At 46.9% G+C, this 21,269-nt stretch overlaps 1 protein-coding gene across 1 annotated transcript in view; it reads left to right on the plus strand.

Annotated features, from left to right (window-relative positions):
- Positions 1-14,761, plus strand: part of LOC135262792 (seizure protein 6 homolog) — a 205,907-nt gene extending 191,146 nt beyond the window's left edge. The window contains 8 exon segments of the mRNA XM_064350048.1: positions 1,820-1,989; positions 1,992-2,015; positions 3,956-4,150; positions 7,565-7,756; positions 9,396-9,590; positions 9,827-9,865; positions 11,030-11,138; positions 11,269-14,761. Coding sequence (XP_064206118.1) covers positions 1,820-1,989; positions 1,992-2,015; positions 3,956-4,150; positions 7,565-7,756; positions 9,396-9,590; positions 9,827-9,865; positions 11,030-11,138; positions 11,269-11,431 — 1,087 coding nt within the window. The 3' untranslated portion in view covers positions 11,432-14,761.
- The last annotated feature ends 6,508 nt before the right edge of the window (positions 14,762-21,269 follow it).

A 21,269-nucleotide genomic window follows, 5' to 3' on the forward strand; every position in this document is an offset into this window, starting at 1 on the left:
ATGTGCGTGGCAGACATAGCACGATGGACTCAGTGACTCCGCCCTCTTCGGAACCTTGAGAAATGAGTGCTGAAGGCGGGTCGCTCACTGGTCATAAATAAACGGAGGGAAAGGATTTCCGTCGCTTCTGACAAACGCCCACCATTTCCACCTGTCCCTCATTCTATCAGCTGCCATCAATAGTTAATTAGAGCCAAGCAGGGGTCAACTGTCCCATCCCCCTCTGGGGGGGGATGAAAATAGTCCTTCAGAGTTAATCCATGACTGTCCCATCCTTTTCTTATTTTGCTAATGAGATGGGGGTGACATTTCTTGAAATTACACATTTATGAGAAGCCTCAGAACGTCTTGGAGAACAGTAAATTAATGATGAATTATTCAGCGTTTATTTCTGAATGAAGCAGGTGCGATCCGAACGAGACGCAGGATTCCCACCGTCTTCCTCACGGGAATTTTCCAAATGCTTACTCCCACTGAGGCGGAGAGAAATGGGTCCGGCACCGATGGAAGAAAAATACATTTGTTTGATGTTAAAGTGGATGTAAATGTCGAGCTCTGCTGAGATACGGGGACTTGACCTCAGCTGTTCAGCCTCGCGGTCGTGTCTCTGGCAGGAGGCTGCTTTCCACGGGCGAGGTGTAGCCCCCCCCCATTTCTCAGCCTTTTAAACACAGACAGCGCCTCAAGGATGGGGAGAAGCTGACGCTCGGCTCGGCTCCGTCCCAAAAAACTTTATGCCTTTTATGGCTGCCCCTGTTCGCTGGGAGTCAGAGATAAGAGGCGTGTGCGTGACCAGTTGCGGTGTCAATCGCCCCGGCCCCTCCCAGCCACCCGACAAACCGTACCTTCGCATAAAATGTGAGAGAAACATCATTCTGCGGATTTCCTACCCCTGAGGTGGCGCAGAAACCAAACCGCTCCATTTGCGGTCCTTTCTCGTTCTTCCCGTCGTTCAAAGCCGTTGCCGGGGGGAACGCCGGGTGTCAGGGCTTCGCTAGCCGCTGAGTTGCCCCGGCGCGGTAGTTGGCGGTTAGTTGGCGGTACTCCCACGGCAGACGAGCAGCCCTGTGGCCCTCTGACGTTACGAAAGGAGAGAAACGCTGTCTGTCGCGTTCGAGGTGCGCTCGGCTGAGTGCGGGAGCGACGGAGAGCGAATTTGGCTCTCTGTCGGAGCAGACTTTCTTCCCTTTTTGGAAAGGAGTGGGAGGTGTTAGCCTAGCAACCAGGTAGGTTATGCAGGAATTTTACAGTTTTTTTTCATCTTAGTTATAAGTGCTTAATTAAGCTAATTTGCAGCCATGGTGTTCATATTCGTTCTAAATCCGTATGTTTGTGGTTTTCTTTTGATGATTCTTACTGTGATTATAGGCATAATTTACTTGTTGTTTGTATTCATTTGTAATGGTGCAGTGGGTAGCACTCTTGCCTCACAGCAAGAAGGCTGAATCTCCGCTTGGGCCTTTCTGAGTGGAGTGGAGTGCATGTTCTCCCCGTGTCCGCGTGGGTTTCCTCCCACAGTCCAAATACATGCAGGTAGGCTAATTGGAGACTCTAAATTGTCCATGGGTATGAGTGTGTGAGTGAATGGTGTGTGTGCCCTGCGATAAATAGGCGGCCTGTCCAGGGTGTATTCCCGCCACTCGCCCAATGCATGCTGGGATAGGCTCCAGCACCCCCCCCCCCCCCACAACCCTGTCCAGGATAAGTGGGTATAGATAATGGATGGATGCTTTGGCAATACTGTATTACGATGGCTATAATGATGTGTTCAGATTGGAATGGAAAAATCTGAAGAGAGCTCCCTGTTCTCTGCCTGCAGGCTCCACGTGGGAAAGAACGACGTCCTGACCTTCTACGACGGCGACGACCTGACCGCCAACATCCTGGGCCAGTACAGCGGCTCGCACCCGCGCTTCAAGCTCTACACCTCCATGGCCGACGTCACCGTGCAGTTCCAGACCGACCCCGCCACCAACATCTTCGGCTACCACAAGGCTTCGTGGTCCACTTTTTCGGTGGGCCCCCTCCCTCACCCCCCCCCCCCCCCCATCTGATTTAGCGGCTCGCGGAGAATGCGATGCGGTGTGAACCGAGCCCAATTACTGAAAACCCTCCTCCCCAGGCTCCTGGCACCGAGCTTTGTGGAAATATTATTGAAACCGCTAATTGAAACTTGAAGCATTTTAATTAGGGCCTTGTTATAGATATGGCAGCCAGCACCACAGGGACATTTCCCTCTCTCTCCCCCCCCCCCCCCCACCCCCTCGCCCCTGCCTAATAACTGAGTAACTCAATCATTTCAGTGAGGTGCTGTGGCATTTCCACTGAGGGAGAGGAGAGGAAAGGGTTCAGGTGACCTTTTCGGGAGGGGGGGGGGGTGGGGGTGGGGGGGGGGGGGGCACTGAGAAACAATAGCACAGCGGTGTGTGGCAGCGGTGTGTGGCAGGGCTGTTGCTAGACGAAAACGGAACATTCCAGAAACACATTGCTCTGGCGAAGTTCCTTGCAGAGAGAGAGACTGAGAGAGAGAGAGAGACTGAGAGAGAGAGAGAGAGAGAGAGAGAGAGACTGAGAGAGAGAGAGCAGCAGGAAAGCAGATGAAAGCGTCTGTGCGCACCCCTCTGGAGCCGTGCAGGTGCGTGGGATTATGGGTATCGAAATTGCACGCAATTAAAGGGATGCGGGGGTGAGTGCCACTGCCAAACGAAAATGGCCCGCCTGGGGCGGCGCCAGGACGCCCCTCTCCCTGGCGCGGACCGCCTCGCGCGATCGCTGCAAATTGGCGGCGGGCTCCGTGCGTGCCGGGAGTGTATATTTACGCTCACAGACGGGGCCGGCTTGCGCTCTCCTCACTGAAATCTTTCATTGTTGTTCTGTTTGGAGCGGGCAGCGTTTGGGGGCGATGAGAGGTCTGGAAGTGTTTCCTGTCAGCTTGGGCAGCCCTCGAACAGCAAACATGGCACCACCGGACCTGAACTGGAGTCTTTATTGGCATATTATTGGAAACCAAAAGCTATGACTGGAAACCCGCTAGGCCTCATCCCTGGAGTCGCTCCTGTGCTGACGTGTGAAGAGGGAGGCTGTGTCATGGGCTTCCTCTCCAGTCTCCTGCTTCAGATCAGTCATTCCGGCTTCATTGCTACATTCTCCCGATTTACATCTCTGTCTCTCTCTCTCTCTGAAAACGTGCAATTTAACTCAGCAGTGGATATAATGAAAGGGGCGGAACCGGTTGAACCTGAGCCCGTGGTTACAGGTTTAGTGCCAGCTTGACTCAGAATAGCTTGCGTACTATAAAAGTCGTCTCAAATGTAGAACAATTCATTGATACCTGGGAATAATGTAGTGTGGAGCAGAGTTTTCGGTTGTCTTTTTGATGACTGTTGAGGTAGGTAAGAGGTCATAATGATAAAGGGATATGGAAATGCTCGTAATATATTGTGATTTATCTTTCTTGTTTTGCTTTGGTGTATTAATTTTTATGTAGCGTAGCACTTAATTTATTGTGGATCATAAACAGTCAAATTTAACTAAATAATATCAAATAAAGGTGTGGTTAAAAGTCTCTCTCCCTCCCTTCATCCCTCCCTCTCTCTCTCTCTCTCCCCTCTTTCTCTCTGTCTCTCTGTTTCTCTCTCTCTCTTCCTTTCTCTCTGTCTCTCTCTCTCTCCCTCCCTCTCTCTCTCTCTCTCTCCCTCTCTCTTTCTCTCTCTCTCTTTCTCTCTCGCTCTCTCTCTCTCCCTCCCCCTCTCTCTCTCGCCCTCTCTCTCTCTCTCCCTCTCTCTCTCTCTCTCCCTCCCCCTCTCTCCCTCGCCCTCTCCCTCTCTCTCTCTCCCTCGCCCTCCTCTCTCCCCCTCTCTCTCTCTCCTCCTCTCTCTCTCCCTCCCCTCTCTCCCTCTCCTCTCTCTCTCTCTCTCTCCCTCCCCCTCTCTCTCTCTCTCTTCCTCTCTCTCAGAGGTCCCTCGTAATGACACGTGTCCTGAGCTGCCGGAGATCACCAGCGGGTGGAAGAGCACCTCGCACCCGGAGCTCATCCACGGCACGGTGGTCACCTACCAGTGCTACCCGGGCTTTCAGCTGGCGGGCACCGAGATCCTCATGTGCCAGTGGGACCTGACGTGGAGCGGGGACGTGCCCAGCTGTGAGAGAGGTAAGAGCCCCCGCCCCCGCCCCGCCCCCCTGTCACATGACCTGGAGAGAGACACCACAGAGTTCACTGGCGCATCTTATATGGACAACTGCAATTCTTTATTGTTTTCCCGAGAAAATGGATGTGTTTCCATGTATACAAAAGTACTCTGAAAACGAAAGGATGAAATGATTAATAAATTGTGTGCCAAGGTGCCCCCTTATCGCCTCGGTAACAGCTTTGATCTTTGAATGTGTGGAGCGTAATCATTCAGAACCTCACAGTCTGCGTCCTGAGAAAGCGGCGGCGCCGCGCGGTAAAGTTTGATGCCCGCTAGCAAACCGTGCGTTCCGCACGCGGTTAACCGACACAGGCTTCTGCACACATTTTCCTGTCCTGCAGGGAGAGCGATTTGGGGGGGGGGGGAGGAGGGGGAGGGGGAGGGGGCGGGGTCAGTGACTGGGTCAGGCGAGTTTTCTCGTCCCCGCTCCGGCGCCTCTGCCAAAGCCGAACGGCACACAGCGCGCTCCGCTCGGAGAGCTGACATCATCAGCGCCGCTGTCATTGGACGGATCTCCGCTCCGCTCTGTGTGTTCTGTTCGGGTTCAGTGAGGCCCCCCGTGCCGTCATTCCGCGGGCTCTCTCTCTCTCTAGCGCTGTGGCGATAGCGCTGCTCCGGGCGGGCGAGCGGACGCAGAAGTGCGCGGCTACGCGGTAATGAGCCGGGCGGGCTCCGCCCCCCAGCGCCGCCGTGCGCTCGCCGCAGGCCCCAGCCGGTCACAGACGTGTGACGGATGCCGAGCCCCGCGGTCCAGCGCCCGTGTGTCTCAGAGGCACAGTGTAATCACCGCCGCCCCCCCCCCCCAGGCTGGATCCTCACCCCCCCCGTTCCCACGCCATTAGCCCTCTGGCCCCGTCCCGCTGTGGGGGGGGGAGAACGGGGCAGCGGGCCAAGGCTCTGTGACAGTCCCCACAGACACACCAAACAGCGGAAGTGTGCGCGTGGCGAAGGAACGCGTGTTTGTCTCACCTGCTTACCTGCCACTGGAACGGAACCTTTCCTCTGTGCTACAGTTATACGTAGAATGAGCCTGCAAATGAGGGCTAAAGCCTCTTTGCACCAGTTAGTGTGGCTTTAAATGGATGAATATATGGCTGTCTATCCTGGTGGAACTGGACGTGCCTCTGGTGTGTGTAACTCTACGAAGATACAATTGTGTATCTTGCAACAGCGCTAGTGTACATTCGAGTGACTACGGGGTGGAGGTATCCTACATCTGTTAGGACCTTAAAACCGCTTGTTGTGCAGCGAGAGCCAAAAAGGAATACCAGGTTAAAGTGGTGCAATTTATTATACGGTGTGTTTAATAATTGCGATACTCAGTGGTGCACTGCAATATCTGAGAAGAGAAATGGCTGCACGCGAATGGCATGCAGCTCCTCGAACCATTCCATTTCCCCCCCGATGTACCCGAGGATCAAAGAAAAGCCTCAGATCATCAAAGAAAGACGCAATCACGACAGAACAGCAGTGACATCAGTGACCCTGCGTGCGTTATCTCCGTAAGCCTATCGGACCAGGTGAACCTTTGTGGCGTTGCTGGCTGCTGACTCATAGGTAACATTGCGCTGCCTGCAGTACACTTTTGAATGGTGTTCCAAGATATTTATTCAGCGCCCACTGTGCCAGACCATCAATGGCGCCTTGGTCTCCATGACGTCGGCTTTCCAGCACCAAACACGATTACACAGTATATGGAAACCCGAAGGTTTACATAATGCTATTTCAGCTCAATAGCTGTGTGAGCATGTGGGCAGCAGCCCTGTCTCTTTATCAAACCTGGCCGACTCCCTGTCAGCACTGTAAACACTGTCTGATGGAAGACACCGTCGCTGTATCCACACGAATCCCCACGTTCGTGGAGCAGGACGCCCTGTGCTGGTCCTGACCCAGTGGATGGAGTGGAGATGGAGATTCTCTCTCTCTCTCTCTCTCTCTCTCTGTTTCTCCCTCTTTCTTGCTCTCCCTCTCCATCTCCATCTGTTTCTCTATATCTCTTTCTTTCTCTCGCTCGCTCTTTCTCCCTCTCGTTCTCATCTCCCTCTCTGTTTCTCTATCTCTCTCTCTCCCTGTTTTTCCCTCTCTTTTGCTATCTCTCCATCTCCCTCTCTTTCACTCTCTCTCTCCCTCTGTTTCTCCCTCTCACTCCCTCTTTCCATCTTCCTCTCTGTTTCTCTCCTCTCTGTCTCTTTCCGTCCCGTCTTTTTGAACTGGGCGTGGGAGTTCACCTGAGTCTGAAGTCCCTGCAGCGTGTAGCATCCCTGCTGAAAGAGGAGGCTGACCCGCAGTACTGGCAGAGGGCAGGAACAGCACGTTGGCATGACCGCGCCCGTTGCCACGGTGGCGCTCTGCCCGGCACACTGTGCCCCCACAGTCTGCCAGCCCCGGGAGGGGCAGGGACCTGCCTCGCCCGGTCACAGCTCAGTTCTGAGTGAGCGCTGGCTGATCAATGGGGCGTGCTCCCAATTCATAAATCTGCTGTGACGGTTTCCCTCCTTCCCCCCCCCCCTTCCTAACCCCCAAATCTGTGCCCTACCCACCCACCCTCCCCCAGGGAAGCCTGTGCGTTATGATCGCGTCTCTGGCAGGTGCCAGCCTGGCCGGCTTCCACGCGCCGCCGCCGCGGCCTGAGGACGAGCCGCGCCGACGGGGCCCGCCCAGAGAGAGACTGGCGCGCTCTTCATTTTTCCATTACTCCGTTTTATAACTATACCAAAGTCATTTATGTCAAAGCAATAGTCACGCTGCATTTAACAAGCAGACATTTACAATCAGAGCCTTAATGGAAAACAGTAAATCATCTGGGTAGAGCTAATTACTGTAGCGGAAACGTGTCGCCGTGCCGACGTGTGCGCAGAAACGCCGCTCCCGCTTTCTCGCGCGGCACAAAGCTGGATGCGCAGGCGCCACCTACAGGCAAAGGTGCGATTTGCAGGGAGAATAAAAGGCGCTGTGAACAGATAAAGCTCAGGGCACTGAATTCATTGAAAAGTTGAATGTGTGAGAAACTTAAAGGACTAAAAATCTGGGGTGGTCCTCTGGAGGTGTCCCCCTGCAAGGACACTGGTGGACCTGTCACTTTATACCCCGGTGAAACCTACAATAATTTAGTCTTTCTTCTTAGAGAGAAAGGTGGTTCTGCAGAGTATTCACATGATTCTATTTTAGTGACTCATGACTTTTGAAGCCACCACCCAGAATACCTGGGGCGGTCATTAACATCCTGCTTTTTGATTGGTCGAGAAGTTAGCCTCCTGGATGTTAGCTGAAACGAGCGCCATTAATTTGCTCTCAGTTCCCAAATAATTGTGCCTGACGGCCTCCATAACTGACCTCTTGTCTGTGTCGGCCTCTGCCCCTGTCCACACGTTCAGTGACGTCGTGTCCAGACCCTGGGAACGTGGAGCACAGCCACAGGGTGATAGCCGGCTCCCATTTCTCCGTGGGCTCCACGGTGCAGTACGTCTGTAGCAAGGGCTACGCGCTAGCCGGCGCCAGCCTGCTCACCTGCCACAGCCGAGACTCGGCCATCCCCAAGTGGAGCGAGAGGCTGCCCAAGTGTGTCCGTGAGTAAGACCGGCCCATTCAGCCAATCTCACATAAACACACACACCGTCTCTCTCTCTCTCTCTCTCACACACACACACACACACACATACACACACTCTCACACACACACATACACACACTCACACACACACACACACACACTTTCTCTCTCTCACACACACACACTCTCTCTATCTCACACACACACACACAATACAGCAGTGACTTGGCCATTTACAAGAGGAGAGAGTGTCTGCCTGTGTTTGTGAGTAGTCCATTTACTCAGTCTCATATACACAAAAAACATTTTCACACACACACACACACACACACACACACAGACGCACATACTCTCTCCCTCTCTCCCTCACACACACACACAGACACACACTCACTCTCTCTCTCTCTCTCTCTCTCTCTCTTTGCATCTATTCTCTCTTCCCTGCCTGCGGCAGTTGTTTGGATTTGTTTTTTTTCTTGTTTTTGCTTTGTCTGTTCTTTTATTTTGAAGTACAGTCATTTCTGTGTTCGAACAATGTCCCAGTGAAAGGGGTTTTTAAATCTCAAAAATCTCTCTCTCTCGCTCTAACACACACACACACTTGTGAGCTCCACGGAAAAAGGTAAACAGACACAAATAAACAGACACTGTCCCTCGAAGACACTTTACACCATCAAGCTCAAGGCCGCAATTGCATAAGAAATGTTGCCACCTGCTGGATTTTAAAAAAATCTATGACAGCCCCTAAAATCAACAGCACAGCATGTGGGCACCACAAAAGGAGCTGAGTTGAAACATGCGGTTACTTTATGAAAGGCAGATACCACAACAATAATAAGCAGTGAGAGACATCTGTTTCAGCCAAACAGTTCTGTCGGCACCAGGGAAAATCACCAGGGAAATTCAGGAAGGGAGCTGGAGAAAATAAGAAAACAGAAAACTGACATCTATTGCAGCACGTTTTTTTTTTTTGTTTGTTTTTTTTTTTTAAAGTTTTTTTTAAAGTTTTCGCTGGTTGTTGCGCCATTTGGGGTGAGGTTACACTCTCCGAGGGGTGTTTGTTGCTTCCAACAAACCAAAACTTCAATCGTTGTTGAATTCGCACCCGGAATGAACGGCTAAGTCAAACCCGAAAGGCTAGATCTGGGCCTCGTAGGGAACGTGACTGGGTGCCGTGCCAGTGCTCTTTGTTGTGAGTCGCGGGCCCGTTTGTTTTTGAGCAGGAAATTGAGACGGCTGCTTTTGTGACTGGGCCAAACCAGCTAATTAAGAGCCTGTCAGGATCTGGGGACAAGCGGAGGACAAAAGAGACAGGACGGATGGGTGACGGAGTCGATCAGACGAGCTCGGTCCCGCGCGTCCTTTGATCACCAGGAGCAGGCGTGCCAACAGCCGTTATACTCCTGCGTGGCAGATGCACCGGGGAGGGAACAGATGTCCCATAATTCCGCGGTTTTCCGCTGCCCGCACCTGCCAAGCTTTATTACATATGACTCTGTTTACCTCTGGCTGCCGTTCTGAGTTTTATTTGACCTTGGACCCGAGGCGTTCGCTTGAGCGTACCGCTAACTCGCGTCCTCGAATTGGAGCACCGCCGGCTGAAGGAGACTCATAAACGACCTTCGGCGGGTTCTGTCCGTTTGTCTGTCCCCCAGCGGAGACGTACGAGCCGTGCAGGAACCCCGGCGTCCCCGCGTCCAGCGTCAAGAGCGCGGAGAAGCGCTTCTACCAGGCGGGGGAGACGCTGAGCTTCTCCTGCGCGAGCGGCTACGAGCTGCAGGGACAGCCCGCCATCCGCTGCGTCCCCGGACACCCCTCGCAGTGGAGCAGCCCGCCCCCTGCCTGTAGAGGTAGGAACTGCGAGGCTGAAAAGCTTTCTCTCCCCCAGCTTCGGCAAAGCACACGGTGACATTGTGCCAGCATTTGAAAAAAGTACCAGCTTAAAAGGCCATAATGTAGCGCATATTATGCATTCACTGTTTCTCTGTTTTAAATGTGCTTTATATCCTTGCTTGCTTATTTCTATCAGCCTAATTGCTTCTCGTCTTTTTTGCACTGTTGACACGAATACTTTTTCTCTTCTTAGCGTCCTCTTCGGTCTACTTAAACGAACGCCGGCTGGACGGTAAGTGCGCTTGCCGACTGAAGCCTGATCACACGCACCACTGTGACGTCATCGCCGCAGCATGCTCAGAGCTCAGAGTCAGATGGGGTGCCGGTGGCCTGCGGGAGAAGGTCACGCTGTCACTCAGAAAGAAACGCATCTGAGTTGCCGAGCGGCTCGTCCTGTCGTAACGCCGTTCTAGTGCACGGATTGGGGAGTGCGAGTGCCAATCAGATTAGCCTACAGGGTCCAAGTTAAACTACGCGGTCGCTCCCTGCACTTGGTACTGTACTTCCCTCCAGGGCTTTCGACACACTTGTTCCTGGTTTTGGTTGTACGCTTTGTTGTACGTCGCTCTGGATAAGAGCGTCTGCCAAACGCCTGTAATGTAATGTAATGTGTGTAAGTGTGGTCGGTGGCTCTACAGGGCGACGCACAGTCAGCTCTCGTTTCTCCCAGGGATGGGACGGGTTCAGTCAGCAGTGTCTCATTATGCATTAGTGGCCCTTGGTCAGTTGGCCATCCTCAGGTGTGTCTGTTGGACTGCTCATGAAGTGTGTCTTCCTCCAGCTCGTGTCTGTGCGTGTCTGACTCGCTGCAGAATGATAAGAGGCAGCAGAGCACATCACGCACTTCAGGAGGAGAGCATGCGTTTGCACCAAGAGCATAATTTATGGGGTAGAGGTTACTAAGCCCCACCCCACAATATCAAACAGTCAAAACCCCAAAGTAATATAACATGATGATGAAAATGATTTCATATAATGTAGCAATGGGAAATATTCCATTTCCTTTTACAGAAATGATCATTTCACAGCTTTTCTTTAAAAAATATTTTTCCAGAGGGGTCATGCCCCCAGACCCCCCTTGAGGCCTGCCGTTCTCCGGGTCTATGATGTAATATTTTAACTCTCCCAATATTGAAACTGAAGTCACACCCTCGATTTGCACTGTCCCAAACCATCAACGGGAGTTGTGATGAGCCTGGCAGTGTGAGCATGATTCCTAAATGGTGAAAGGAACAAGCATAAAAAACATGCATCTTTGAATAATTGTGCAAAGTGGTCACCAATATCATTTGGCTTTAAATGGAAGTGCACTGTTTCTTATTGGACTGGGTGAACAGTGTTTAGATTATGATTATGATCATTGTGTTTTTTTCTTCTATCCTTGTCTGTCATGCAGTTTCCAATTCAGAACTGAGCATGGAGGGGACGAACATAGCGATTGCCGTCTTGATACCCGCTGCTGTCGTCATGTTGGTCATCCTTGGGATTTACCTCTATTTCTCAAAGTAAGAGCGCCATAGTATTCGCACGTGGTCTAACAGAACCGCGTGAACGTGATTTGTGACTCTTCTTTAGCACGTTGAGTTTTGTTAATTCTCCAATGTCAAAATGTGTTTAATTTTTTTTGTTCCTCAGAGTCCAGGGGAAGTCCTTCCGCCTGCCCACGTCCAGCACGCCGCCGTACGACCACATGACTGTGGAGTCCGCCTTCGACAATCCCATCTACGAGACCGGAGTGAGTACGGAGGACCTGGGTCTCAGAGACGCTGACTCCCAGAACGCCATCGTCTTGTCCTGATCACCTCCGCCTGACACCCGCCTGTCATTCCACGACTCACCACCAGAGGGCCGTCCTCTCCACGCTGAACATTCCATCACCAGCGCTGCAATCCGTCTCCATACCCTTTCGCTCCTGCCTGCGCAGTTAACAAGCACTTGCCTCTCATGCTGAACCGTCCAGTGCTTGTGAAAATTTGATATGTCTGCCAGACAGCTCAATTTTTCATTGTGGCTGGAAAGCATATTCTAGTGTTAACACGTGTCAAGCACTAGACCAGTGGTTCCCAAACTTTTCAGACCACCCTAAATAATTTACCACACCCCAAATAATTGAATTTGTTTCAACGTCTAAACTAATCCGAAGCTTCAAAACAGGAAGGAAACATTTTTTCATGGAAACATCGGCTACAATCTAGCTGCTTGTGGATGCTGATAGCTGCCCATAGTGCTGGACGTGTATCACTTCATATTGGCAAAAAAAAAAAACGAGACAGTAAACTTGTTGACCGGTGCTAAATTAAGCCTGTTTGTTTTCCTTTTGCAATGTGACAGGGGACGTTATTTTTGATACCTACCCCCGGCCTGTAGCTCGTCATCAAAAACAGAGTTGCATTCATGAACGTGGATGTGCTTGAAACACGCACTTATAGGCCACATTTAGGCCGTGTTAAGTAAAAAATGTGGAACCAAAAATGAAGAGTGAATTCTCAAATGTGGGCTTTAAAAACTTTGTACGATATTCACAATATTTTTGTAATATTTCTGACGGTCCTATGCGGCAGCCCCTGGAAGGAACACATGGCACCCCAGGGTGTCACAGCACCCACTCTTCAAAACGCTACGCTAGATTAATTTACACAACGGTTTAGGGGGAGCAGAGTAGTGCGTCAAGCTTAGTTCTGTTATGGGGAGCAGTGTGCTCATCCTTCAGGACGGAGTGTAGCACAGTGGGTAAGGAACTAGACTTGTAACCGAAAGGTCGCAGGTTCGATTCCCGGGTAGGACACTGCCGTTGTACCCTTGAGCAAGGTACTTAACCGGCAATTGCTTCAGTATATATATCCAGCTGTATAAATGGATACAATGTAAAATGCTATGTAAAAAGTTGTGTAAGTCGCTCTGGATAAGAGCGTCTGCTAAATGCCTGTAATGTAATGTCTTGTTTGTGGGAGCGGTACAGCGCGATGCTTCTGCTTCCCTTATTCCGGCTAACGCACTCCTATGTCGGTAAACGCGAGTAAATAAGAAATGCTTTGCGACACTCGGCTCGTGACTCACAGCTGTAGTCTAGTCTAGTGTAAATACGGCCCCCCCCGGCCGCAAAGTCCCCATAAATAAATTATCGAGGTTGTATTGTGATTCATCGTGGTTGTATGTTTACAGAGCTGCGGTCACATAGTACTTATGGGTGTGATTTCCACCAGGCTCCATTTCGAACGGCGAATGCCTATTTTTCATAGAACATAAGACAATGTCCTGAGTCAAACTTAAACTTTTAAAAATTTAATCCAGTAATTAATTTCACATGATTGTGTTCTTTGTGCAATTTAGGATTCATACTTCCAGTACGGTGACCTACTAATGATTGTGAACAATTCCAGCTCAGCAAATTATATTTTTTGCAATAAGTATTACACATTTTCATTAGAATGTTTACTTATTGTATATATTCATATGTGTACATATTTTTTGAAGTGCATTTTATGTGTTTAATAAAAATATTTTCTAGTGATTTGACATATGGTGCATACATTCAGGTAACATTCAAGTTGAGTAGGCACATCAAAAATCATGTACAGAAAGCATAACATTGGGCAATTCTATTTTTAAGTAACAAAAAAAAACAATTCTGTTTTATTATAATATCAATAGAGCACAGTCAGTGGATATGGTGTGCCTTTCTTGGACAGAATACATCTTCGACTACATGTGATGTGCGTGAATGTGTCAGCCTTCTCCAAGCTCATATTGCATTCAGGTGCTGTCATTTGGTGCTATCATTTGGATAAACATATGGAACTAAATGATGCACCTAAACCGCCATCTGTGTCACCATATTGCATGTTCATATCCCGAATGGAATTAACCGGAATGTCTGATATCGCTGCTGCATGTCAATGAAGCTGAAAAAGTGCTTCGTCTCTAGAAAGCTGAGCAGTGCACAAACCGTTCTGTGATGTGCTCGTTCCCCGACCTAAACTTTCCTGAAAAGCAGTAAAAGAGTCTCACAGAGGTCGTTGGAAAGAACATAGCTCAGGACAGAGATCGTCCTGCAGAACTCCTTATTGAGTTGCTTAACGTCTGTTTTTGATATGAGAGCCGCAAGCTCTGTGGCTGTAATTTTGCTCTGTGTGTGTGTGTTCAGATGGTTTTTTGTGGTAGCTGGTTGGTCACTCGGGCTCCAAACCTAGGGCCCGACTGAGCAGGTGCTGTGTTTGTCTCTCTCCCCGCTCCCGTGCGCCCCTGTGTTGGACGCCATGGTGACCGGGCCCCGCCTCTTCCCACCCCTCCCCGCGATCCCATCAGCCTCGGCTCACGCTCTCTGATTACTAATGACTGTGTCTGTCTGTCCCCCCTGCGACTGCACCCTCACGAAGAACAACGAGGTGAGGCCCCACACCGGCGCTGCATGGCAGCGTTAAACGCTGTCCCGTCCAGCACACACACACACACACACACGCATCCACACACACACACACACACGCATCCACACACACACACACACACACACATACACATACTTGCACACTCACACACATACACACACACACGCATCCACACACATCCACACACACACACACACACATCCACACACACACACACACACACACTCACACACACGCATCCACACACACACATACACACACATCCACACACACATACACATACAGATACACACACGCACACACACACACACACACACAAAGGTCTTTGAAGGTTTGTTGGGCATGAGGTGGCTTTAAACACTGAGCATCAGGACCCTAGTGAGTTGGCTATCTGAGACCAAGAGTCAGAATAGCGTACCCCATAGAGATTTGCAGTTCCACCCATTTGCAGTTTTTGAGTCACCTTCAAAAATAAGAGAGGAAAAATAACAAAGGAAAATAACAAAGTCGTGTCCCGATGGAAGTACCTGTAATCCATCTGGGGACACTACTTGGCGAGCAGAGGGGCTAATTTCAGAGTTGAGGATGAATTGAACAAAACCAAGTCAAACACATAAAATCAGTGAAGAAATCACAATCCACAAGCACACAACAAATCCAAAAAGCGAGTCTCCACTGGTGAACAGCAAACCAAGCCTTTTACAAATTGAGAATAATTGAAAATGGCCAACCAGAAGAAAAACAGAGACACTCACACATGCAGCAGAGCCAAACAAATGTAAACACAAGATTTATGTCAGAGGATGTAACAATACACACACACGCACACTCACACACACACACACACACATGCATTCAACCTGGCCTCTGGTGTCCCTCTTTCTCTCCAACCATCTCCCTGCCACAGCACTCACGTTGGTCATTGGCTGTGCATGGTCAGCGAGGCCCCTCCCCCATCCACCTCCCCACAGTCCCATTGGCTGTCTCCTCAGTGAGCCAGGCTCAGAGCAGTGTCCCACAGATTAATGCACTTAGGTGTGTACACGCTGGCCTACCAAACAGCCATTAACATCGTTTCTCAGGTGCAAATGGGAAAAAAAACCCTTTTAAGGGGCTTTTCTCCGTCTATGCGACTATTTTACCTGTGACTCGGTGTCCTATTTTGCGCTATGGGAGGCGCTGTGATGGTCTTTCTAGGACATGATGACAGAAACATGCTGCTTACTGGTCACTGTTGGGTGAACTGGCGGGGCATGGTGGGGGAGGAGGCGGGGCATGGTGGGGGAGGAGGCGGGACATGGTGGGGGAGGAGGCGGGACATGGTGGGAGAGGAGGCGGGGCATGGTGGGGCAAGAGCATGGACTAAGTTACCAAGGGTATTCGTTTCATAACATATGGTATGTGTATCTGAAATTTTATTTGATTGCTGTATTTTGTACAAACTTTATTTGTTTGCAACAGCGCAACTGTATCTTTAACTTTAATTGAATTTCATATCTTTACGTATTTCCGCATTGTAATGATTGTCCTAAAGAACCAAGATGGGGGATTCTGGACGTCCTTCGTGTAAAGCATGACTGTACACATTATTACAGTGTAATACTACCCTCTGAACTGAAATGTGTGGTGCAGATTTTTGTGTGGGGAAAGGACACGGACTGATCTGATGGACATGGGAACTACTCTCACTGTTAATGTCCTTCCTGTGTCAAACTAATCTGTTCATGTCAATCATTGTACACGTTTACTATTAAAAGATGACTGTTCTACACTTTTTTGTTTTTATTTTTTTCACATCATTATTATAATCAACTTTGAAGTTTTTCTTATTCAACTTATTTATCACCAATGGATGTAATTGCATCTTTATTTCTCAACAGAAAGTTTTTGACACTGTGCCAAGGGTCATATCATGTTTTACAAAGCATAAGGACTTCTGCACTGAGTTTAGCATGGATACTTCAAATATTTCATAATTATTAGTCATTCCACTGATAATAAACACTTCTTATGAATTGATTTAAACCGAAAGAGTAATATCTTACAGTGCAGATGAGACACAATCCTTTCATATTCAACTGAGCAAACCTGCAACATGGAAACTGCCTATATCAGGCAAGACCTAGTCTAACTGGGTTTACCTTGTTCAGATCCAAGCTCATTAGTGGTGTTGTGACAGACCTGTGATTTCTAATGTGGTACAACTACATGTGCCTTCCCATACAAGGCCTCTCTGTCTCATCTAGTCATGGCTCTCATAAGAAAGGCCATCTGATAATGTTAATGATATGCAATTTGCTGCAAGGTGACTGCAAATCATTGGTGTCAAAGTGGTAATCGTGGATCACAACAATTCTCTCCTTGTAGTCAAATGTCTCCAAGCCAAAAATGGCCATGTATTTTTTGTAATGTATATTTTTATGCTTGGTGATCACAATCACAATAAGCTCAACTACTCTGAAACAAAAGAACAGTCCCCAAATTTTAACTACAGTAATATATTTTCATGCACTTGTTTGTTTTAAGTTGGTGTTGCATTGTGTTCTTATAAAATATGTATTGTTGGAGTAAATTACAGTGATTTTATGAGTCAAGCATTTTTCTTATGATTTAATGTGACTTTCATTAATGCCAGCATGTGCTAGTAAAAAAAAGTCATTTAGGAATGTAACTGTCTGAGTGTACACCAAGAGCATTGTGTTTCACTTTTGCAGGAGACAAGAGAATACGAAGTATCCATTTAGAGAGATTTCAGAACGAGGGATATTTGGCCTCTTTTTTGCCTTGCGGGAATTTTTCTGCACCTTTCATCTCTCCCCATGACTCCTTTGGCTATTCCCGTTTCCCTCCTTCCCTCTTCCTCTCCTCTCCTGGCGCTGCAGATACCCGTACCATCAGAGGATGTCGGCCAACACTCCAAGTGTGGACAACATGGTGTTATTTTTGTACAGCTTCTGTAGTAATGGCTTAGTTGCAGTCCTTGTAGACTTTCAGTCCTGTGATAGAGTCCAGCAGTTAAACATCCTAAAGGGAACAAACTTACAATTTATTTATTGTATTACTTTTTGTATGATGTTATTTATAAGTGTTACCAGACAACAATTCATAAACTGGCCTCAATCTGAATATGACCCAAATTGGTTGGAATTAGCCTTTTATCAATGTGCAGCGAATGCATTTAAGAAATACATTTGTCCTCGCATGATCTTAACGTTGCTACAGTAGCTCCGGAAGGACACTTCGATGAGCATCTCTATAATGATCGCTATAACCTTCCTGTTGGAAGTTCCTGACCTGACACAACTGTAAATAAACCATTGAAGGTTTATCTGTGGTTTTCAAATGGAAATGGTATACACTGTGCTGCTTTTCCTCACACCCAATCAGGTCTTTTGTTCATGTAACAATACTCCTTCCTTCCTTCATACATTGCCAGTTGTTTTCTGTGATGTATAATTAGAGCCATGGCTTGGTGATAAGCAAAGATATAACTGAAATTATACCAGACTAAACAAAGGTGAGTTAAACACTATCCATGGGTATGAATTATTTCCTGTATTGCATAATTTTGTGTGTTCTGTTTTCACGCCCTCTTTTACGATGTCAGCCAGTTACAAATCAACTAGACAGACATAAACAAAAATACAGTTCTTTTTCATTTGATTACACAGTGGTATTTTCCATATTTATTTGTGATTTTAGTGCGGTTAACATTTTAAGTTCTCAAATGAACAGAAGCCAAACTATACCATACCATGCAGAGATTATTGCCTTCCCCTAAAGTCTAATGGTTATTTTTGCTCCCCAGTACCTGCACCTTCTATGTAATGTTATATTTATCTTACTTTTCAATATTATGCCCTAACATATGGTTCAGTTTGCTTAACTAATATGTATTTCCTATACATTTGATTACCTCCATGTACAAGAAGGTTTCTGCTAGTCTCTACCAACCCCATTGTGTTTAACAAAATGGCACCTGAAACGCAAAATGAAAGTGTAATGGCATTGCCAAATCCCCTACAATGACTGTTTGACTTTTTGGAAAGCAGAAGTAATGTTCTTTTTTGGGTATGCTTATTCTCCCCACCACTGTAATACGGAATGAAGTGCATGAAAGTGTTTTAGGAATGATACATGCAATATAATATGAACCAAGTTCCATTTTAACCAGGGATTCACAGTGGAGTGACAGAATTGGCTTTGTTCCACCAAGGGTAGGAGGCTTTAATTATCAGTTGCTACCAGTGACCAATATGCCACTCCTCCAGTCGCCACTAGTCCTCTGGTAGTGCCATGTAGAGAGTGAAGTAGTCCAGCAGGTACACAAGAAGATGGCATGCACTCCAACTCCAGTACCCAGGCACATGGCTTCACACATCATAGCATACCAGAACAGACACAATGGCCAACTCCAGACAGAGAAGAAAGAAGAAATGATTGGTAAATCAAAGGAAGTTTCTACAAAACAAATAGTCTGACAATGTGTAAAAGCAGAAGAAAGAATGTAACAGTTCCATCCTTATATTCATTTCTTGCAGTAGTGAATTAGACAAAACCACAGTGACACAATTTTGTCAGAGGCAGGATGCCAGTGATTTTATTCACTCGTAATTTTAACCCTTAAATGACACTGATTTCTGTCAGACCGCCATGGCCACAAGAAAATAGTTTACACCACACGCAACAGTATCAACGTCACAGTTTCATTAAACAGTGTATTCAGCTGAAGTCAGTGCTTTTAACCTTTACAGAAAAGCAATACTAAAATGAAATGGTTTTGTAAAGGCTGTCAGAGCATTGCTTCTACTTTAAGTATTGCACTGTACCTTGGTACAGTGTGATATATTTGTCCTCTTAAATTGTTGTTCTCCATATAGTCAGACAGACAAATAATTAACAATGAAATACATGTATATAGGTAAACAGTGACCAGTGGGAGCTGGTGAATGCGTGATGCCAGTTTGTTCCTTTGTCACATTTTGATTTTTACAGGTGATTTTCCTGTAAATGAAATGTAAGCATGTTTATCGAGGACCCTCTCTTAAGGTATCCAAGTGGTTCTTCCCTCCAAATTTAAGAACCAATAGCCACCATACACATAGGATGTGTAGACCTACACATTCACTGTTATTACCTATATATATTTTTACCTTTTGATATACTCCATATTACAATATATAGCAGCAAGCCAAGATGTGTTTATTTTCAATGTGTGCTGAAAGTCTTTACCTTGATTGTCCTTACCCTAATTTCAAGTTCTTGTAATTGTATCGCCATGTACATGCAAGGAGGAAGATAAACCTTGTGTGTCAAAATACTAATGAACTGCACCTGTAAATTCTGAAAAACTACAGATGTAAAGTGGGTATATATTTTATTACTCAAGTATTCCTGCAGACAAAAAAAAAGCTGCAAAGCAGGATTCAAATGGTAATGTAAGATATTTTCTAAAATTCGTATTGAGCAGATGTAACTTGAAGACAAAAAATTGAAGACAAAATATTCTTCATTGAAACCTTGTTGATCTTACTCCATATGCAATGCTTGTTCAGTGCAGCACAGCCCACTGAAATAAAGTTATAAGCATTTCAGTGGAATGTTGTAACATTATTATTATAAGTATTATTATTATCATCATCATTATTGCTGTCAACAGCATAATAGAAAAAACTGCAAAGGAGTATAGAGATTATGTTGTAACATGTTTCACTGTATAACTGAGGGTCTTAAACACCCAAATGGACAAAGAATCATGTAAATAAAACAGATTCTTCAGTAATAAAAAATAAGCACTTTACCGCTTCAAATTGGCCATTGTTTTTCTCTTATTTACTAGACCAAACTACTGATCAGTATGCCTTGTCCCAGCTGACACAAAACATTCTCAAAATGTTGTTGTAACATTGTGAGTACATTTTGTGTTAGCTGGCGTGGCTTACCCAAGGAATGTAAACTAGAATGAAATACTGTTTTAGGATGTAAATATATCATTACTTATATTCATAATAACCCTGTCACTAGTCTGTGAAACTTCCGGCGGCAATTTATGGTTGATTTACTGCTGGTTGGTTGGTTAATGCTAGCTGTATTGATAACTACTGGTTATTCTGTTACAGCATTTGCTAAAATAATGTTAATCACTTAAACATTAAAATAGTGGCTATACTAAGAAAATCACAAGAAATGAATGATGAATCTGGACACTTAATGATTACCTTTGAGTGTGGGACCTGATAGCCTTCCGACGTATCAAAACATGGACCATAAACTTTCCAAAGAATGTCGGCTGTAATTTTTTACTCAGCCCAAAATAAATTGGAGAGCATTTCCCTTCTCATAATGGTACAAATTCCTGGGAATTTACGAAAATAATATTTCGTAACAAGCATTTCATTTTTTAAAAAATATTTCTTACTTGACTGTGTTTTGTCATTTAGTAATAGTCAACTCTTAAAATTTCCGCAAACAACCCCCCCAGTGTAGCCCCGCCACATTTGATGCCCTGGACTAAGTTATATCAACGCGACACATTTTCGAAAGACGAGCTTGGATCTTGGACCCTCGCGAAAATGACAAGTTATTTCCTTCCTTGCCTTTAGGCAGTGCTGATGTACAAAATACACTCTCGCCAATCATTCTTTGATATGCTGCAGTCGAAGCCTAGTATCAATGAACTAGCTCGGTCCATCAGTGCTCCGTATTTATTCCATTTGCGATTATTTGTTACAGCTACGCAGTTCGTTCGTTCTTTGACAGCCAGCGCCCCTAACTAGTTAATTTAGCTTGTCGACGTAAAAGTTCTGAATTCCAATGCAACCCCATGAAGTTCTCGGTGCGCCAGCGTAGCACACACGGCATCTAGCTAACTCGCTGTTTATGGCTAGTAGATTCTGGGCTCTAGTCTTATGTGCATATTAAGCCAATGTGGCTAGTACCCGCTATCTCAGTGGATAAACACCAAAGTGTGGGACACTGTCCGCTCTTTTTTTATACGCTGGAAAAAGACCAGTGAGAATATTGCCTAAAATCGAGTACAATTACGCACTGAGCGCTTCCATTCAATTACTTTCCCTTACCAAAATGGCGCTACTGTAACAGTGAAACTTTATTCATGCAAAACTCAACACATACAGCTCTTTGATAGTTCAGCCAATCAGAATCAAATTCGTAATTTCGACGAAAATAAATACCATTAGTTTGACGTGCGCATGCGTATGATCAGTGGGTGTGGGAGTCCATTAATTATTT

Source organism: Anguilla rostrata, chromosome 9 (assembly GCF_018555375.3).
Source record: "Anguilla rostrata isolate EN2019 chromosome 9, ASM1855537v3, whole genome shotgun sequence".
NCBI classification, from domain to species: Eukaryota; Metazoa; Chordata; class Actinopteri; order Anguilliformes; family Anguillidae; genus Anguilla; species Anguilla rostrata.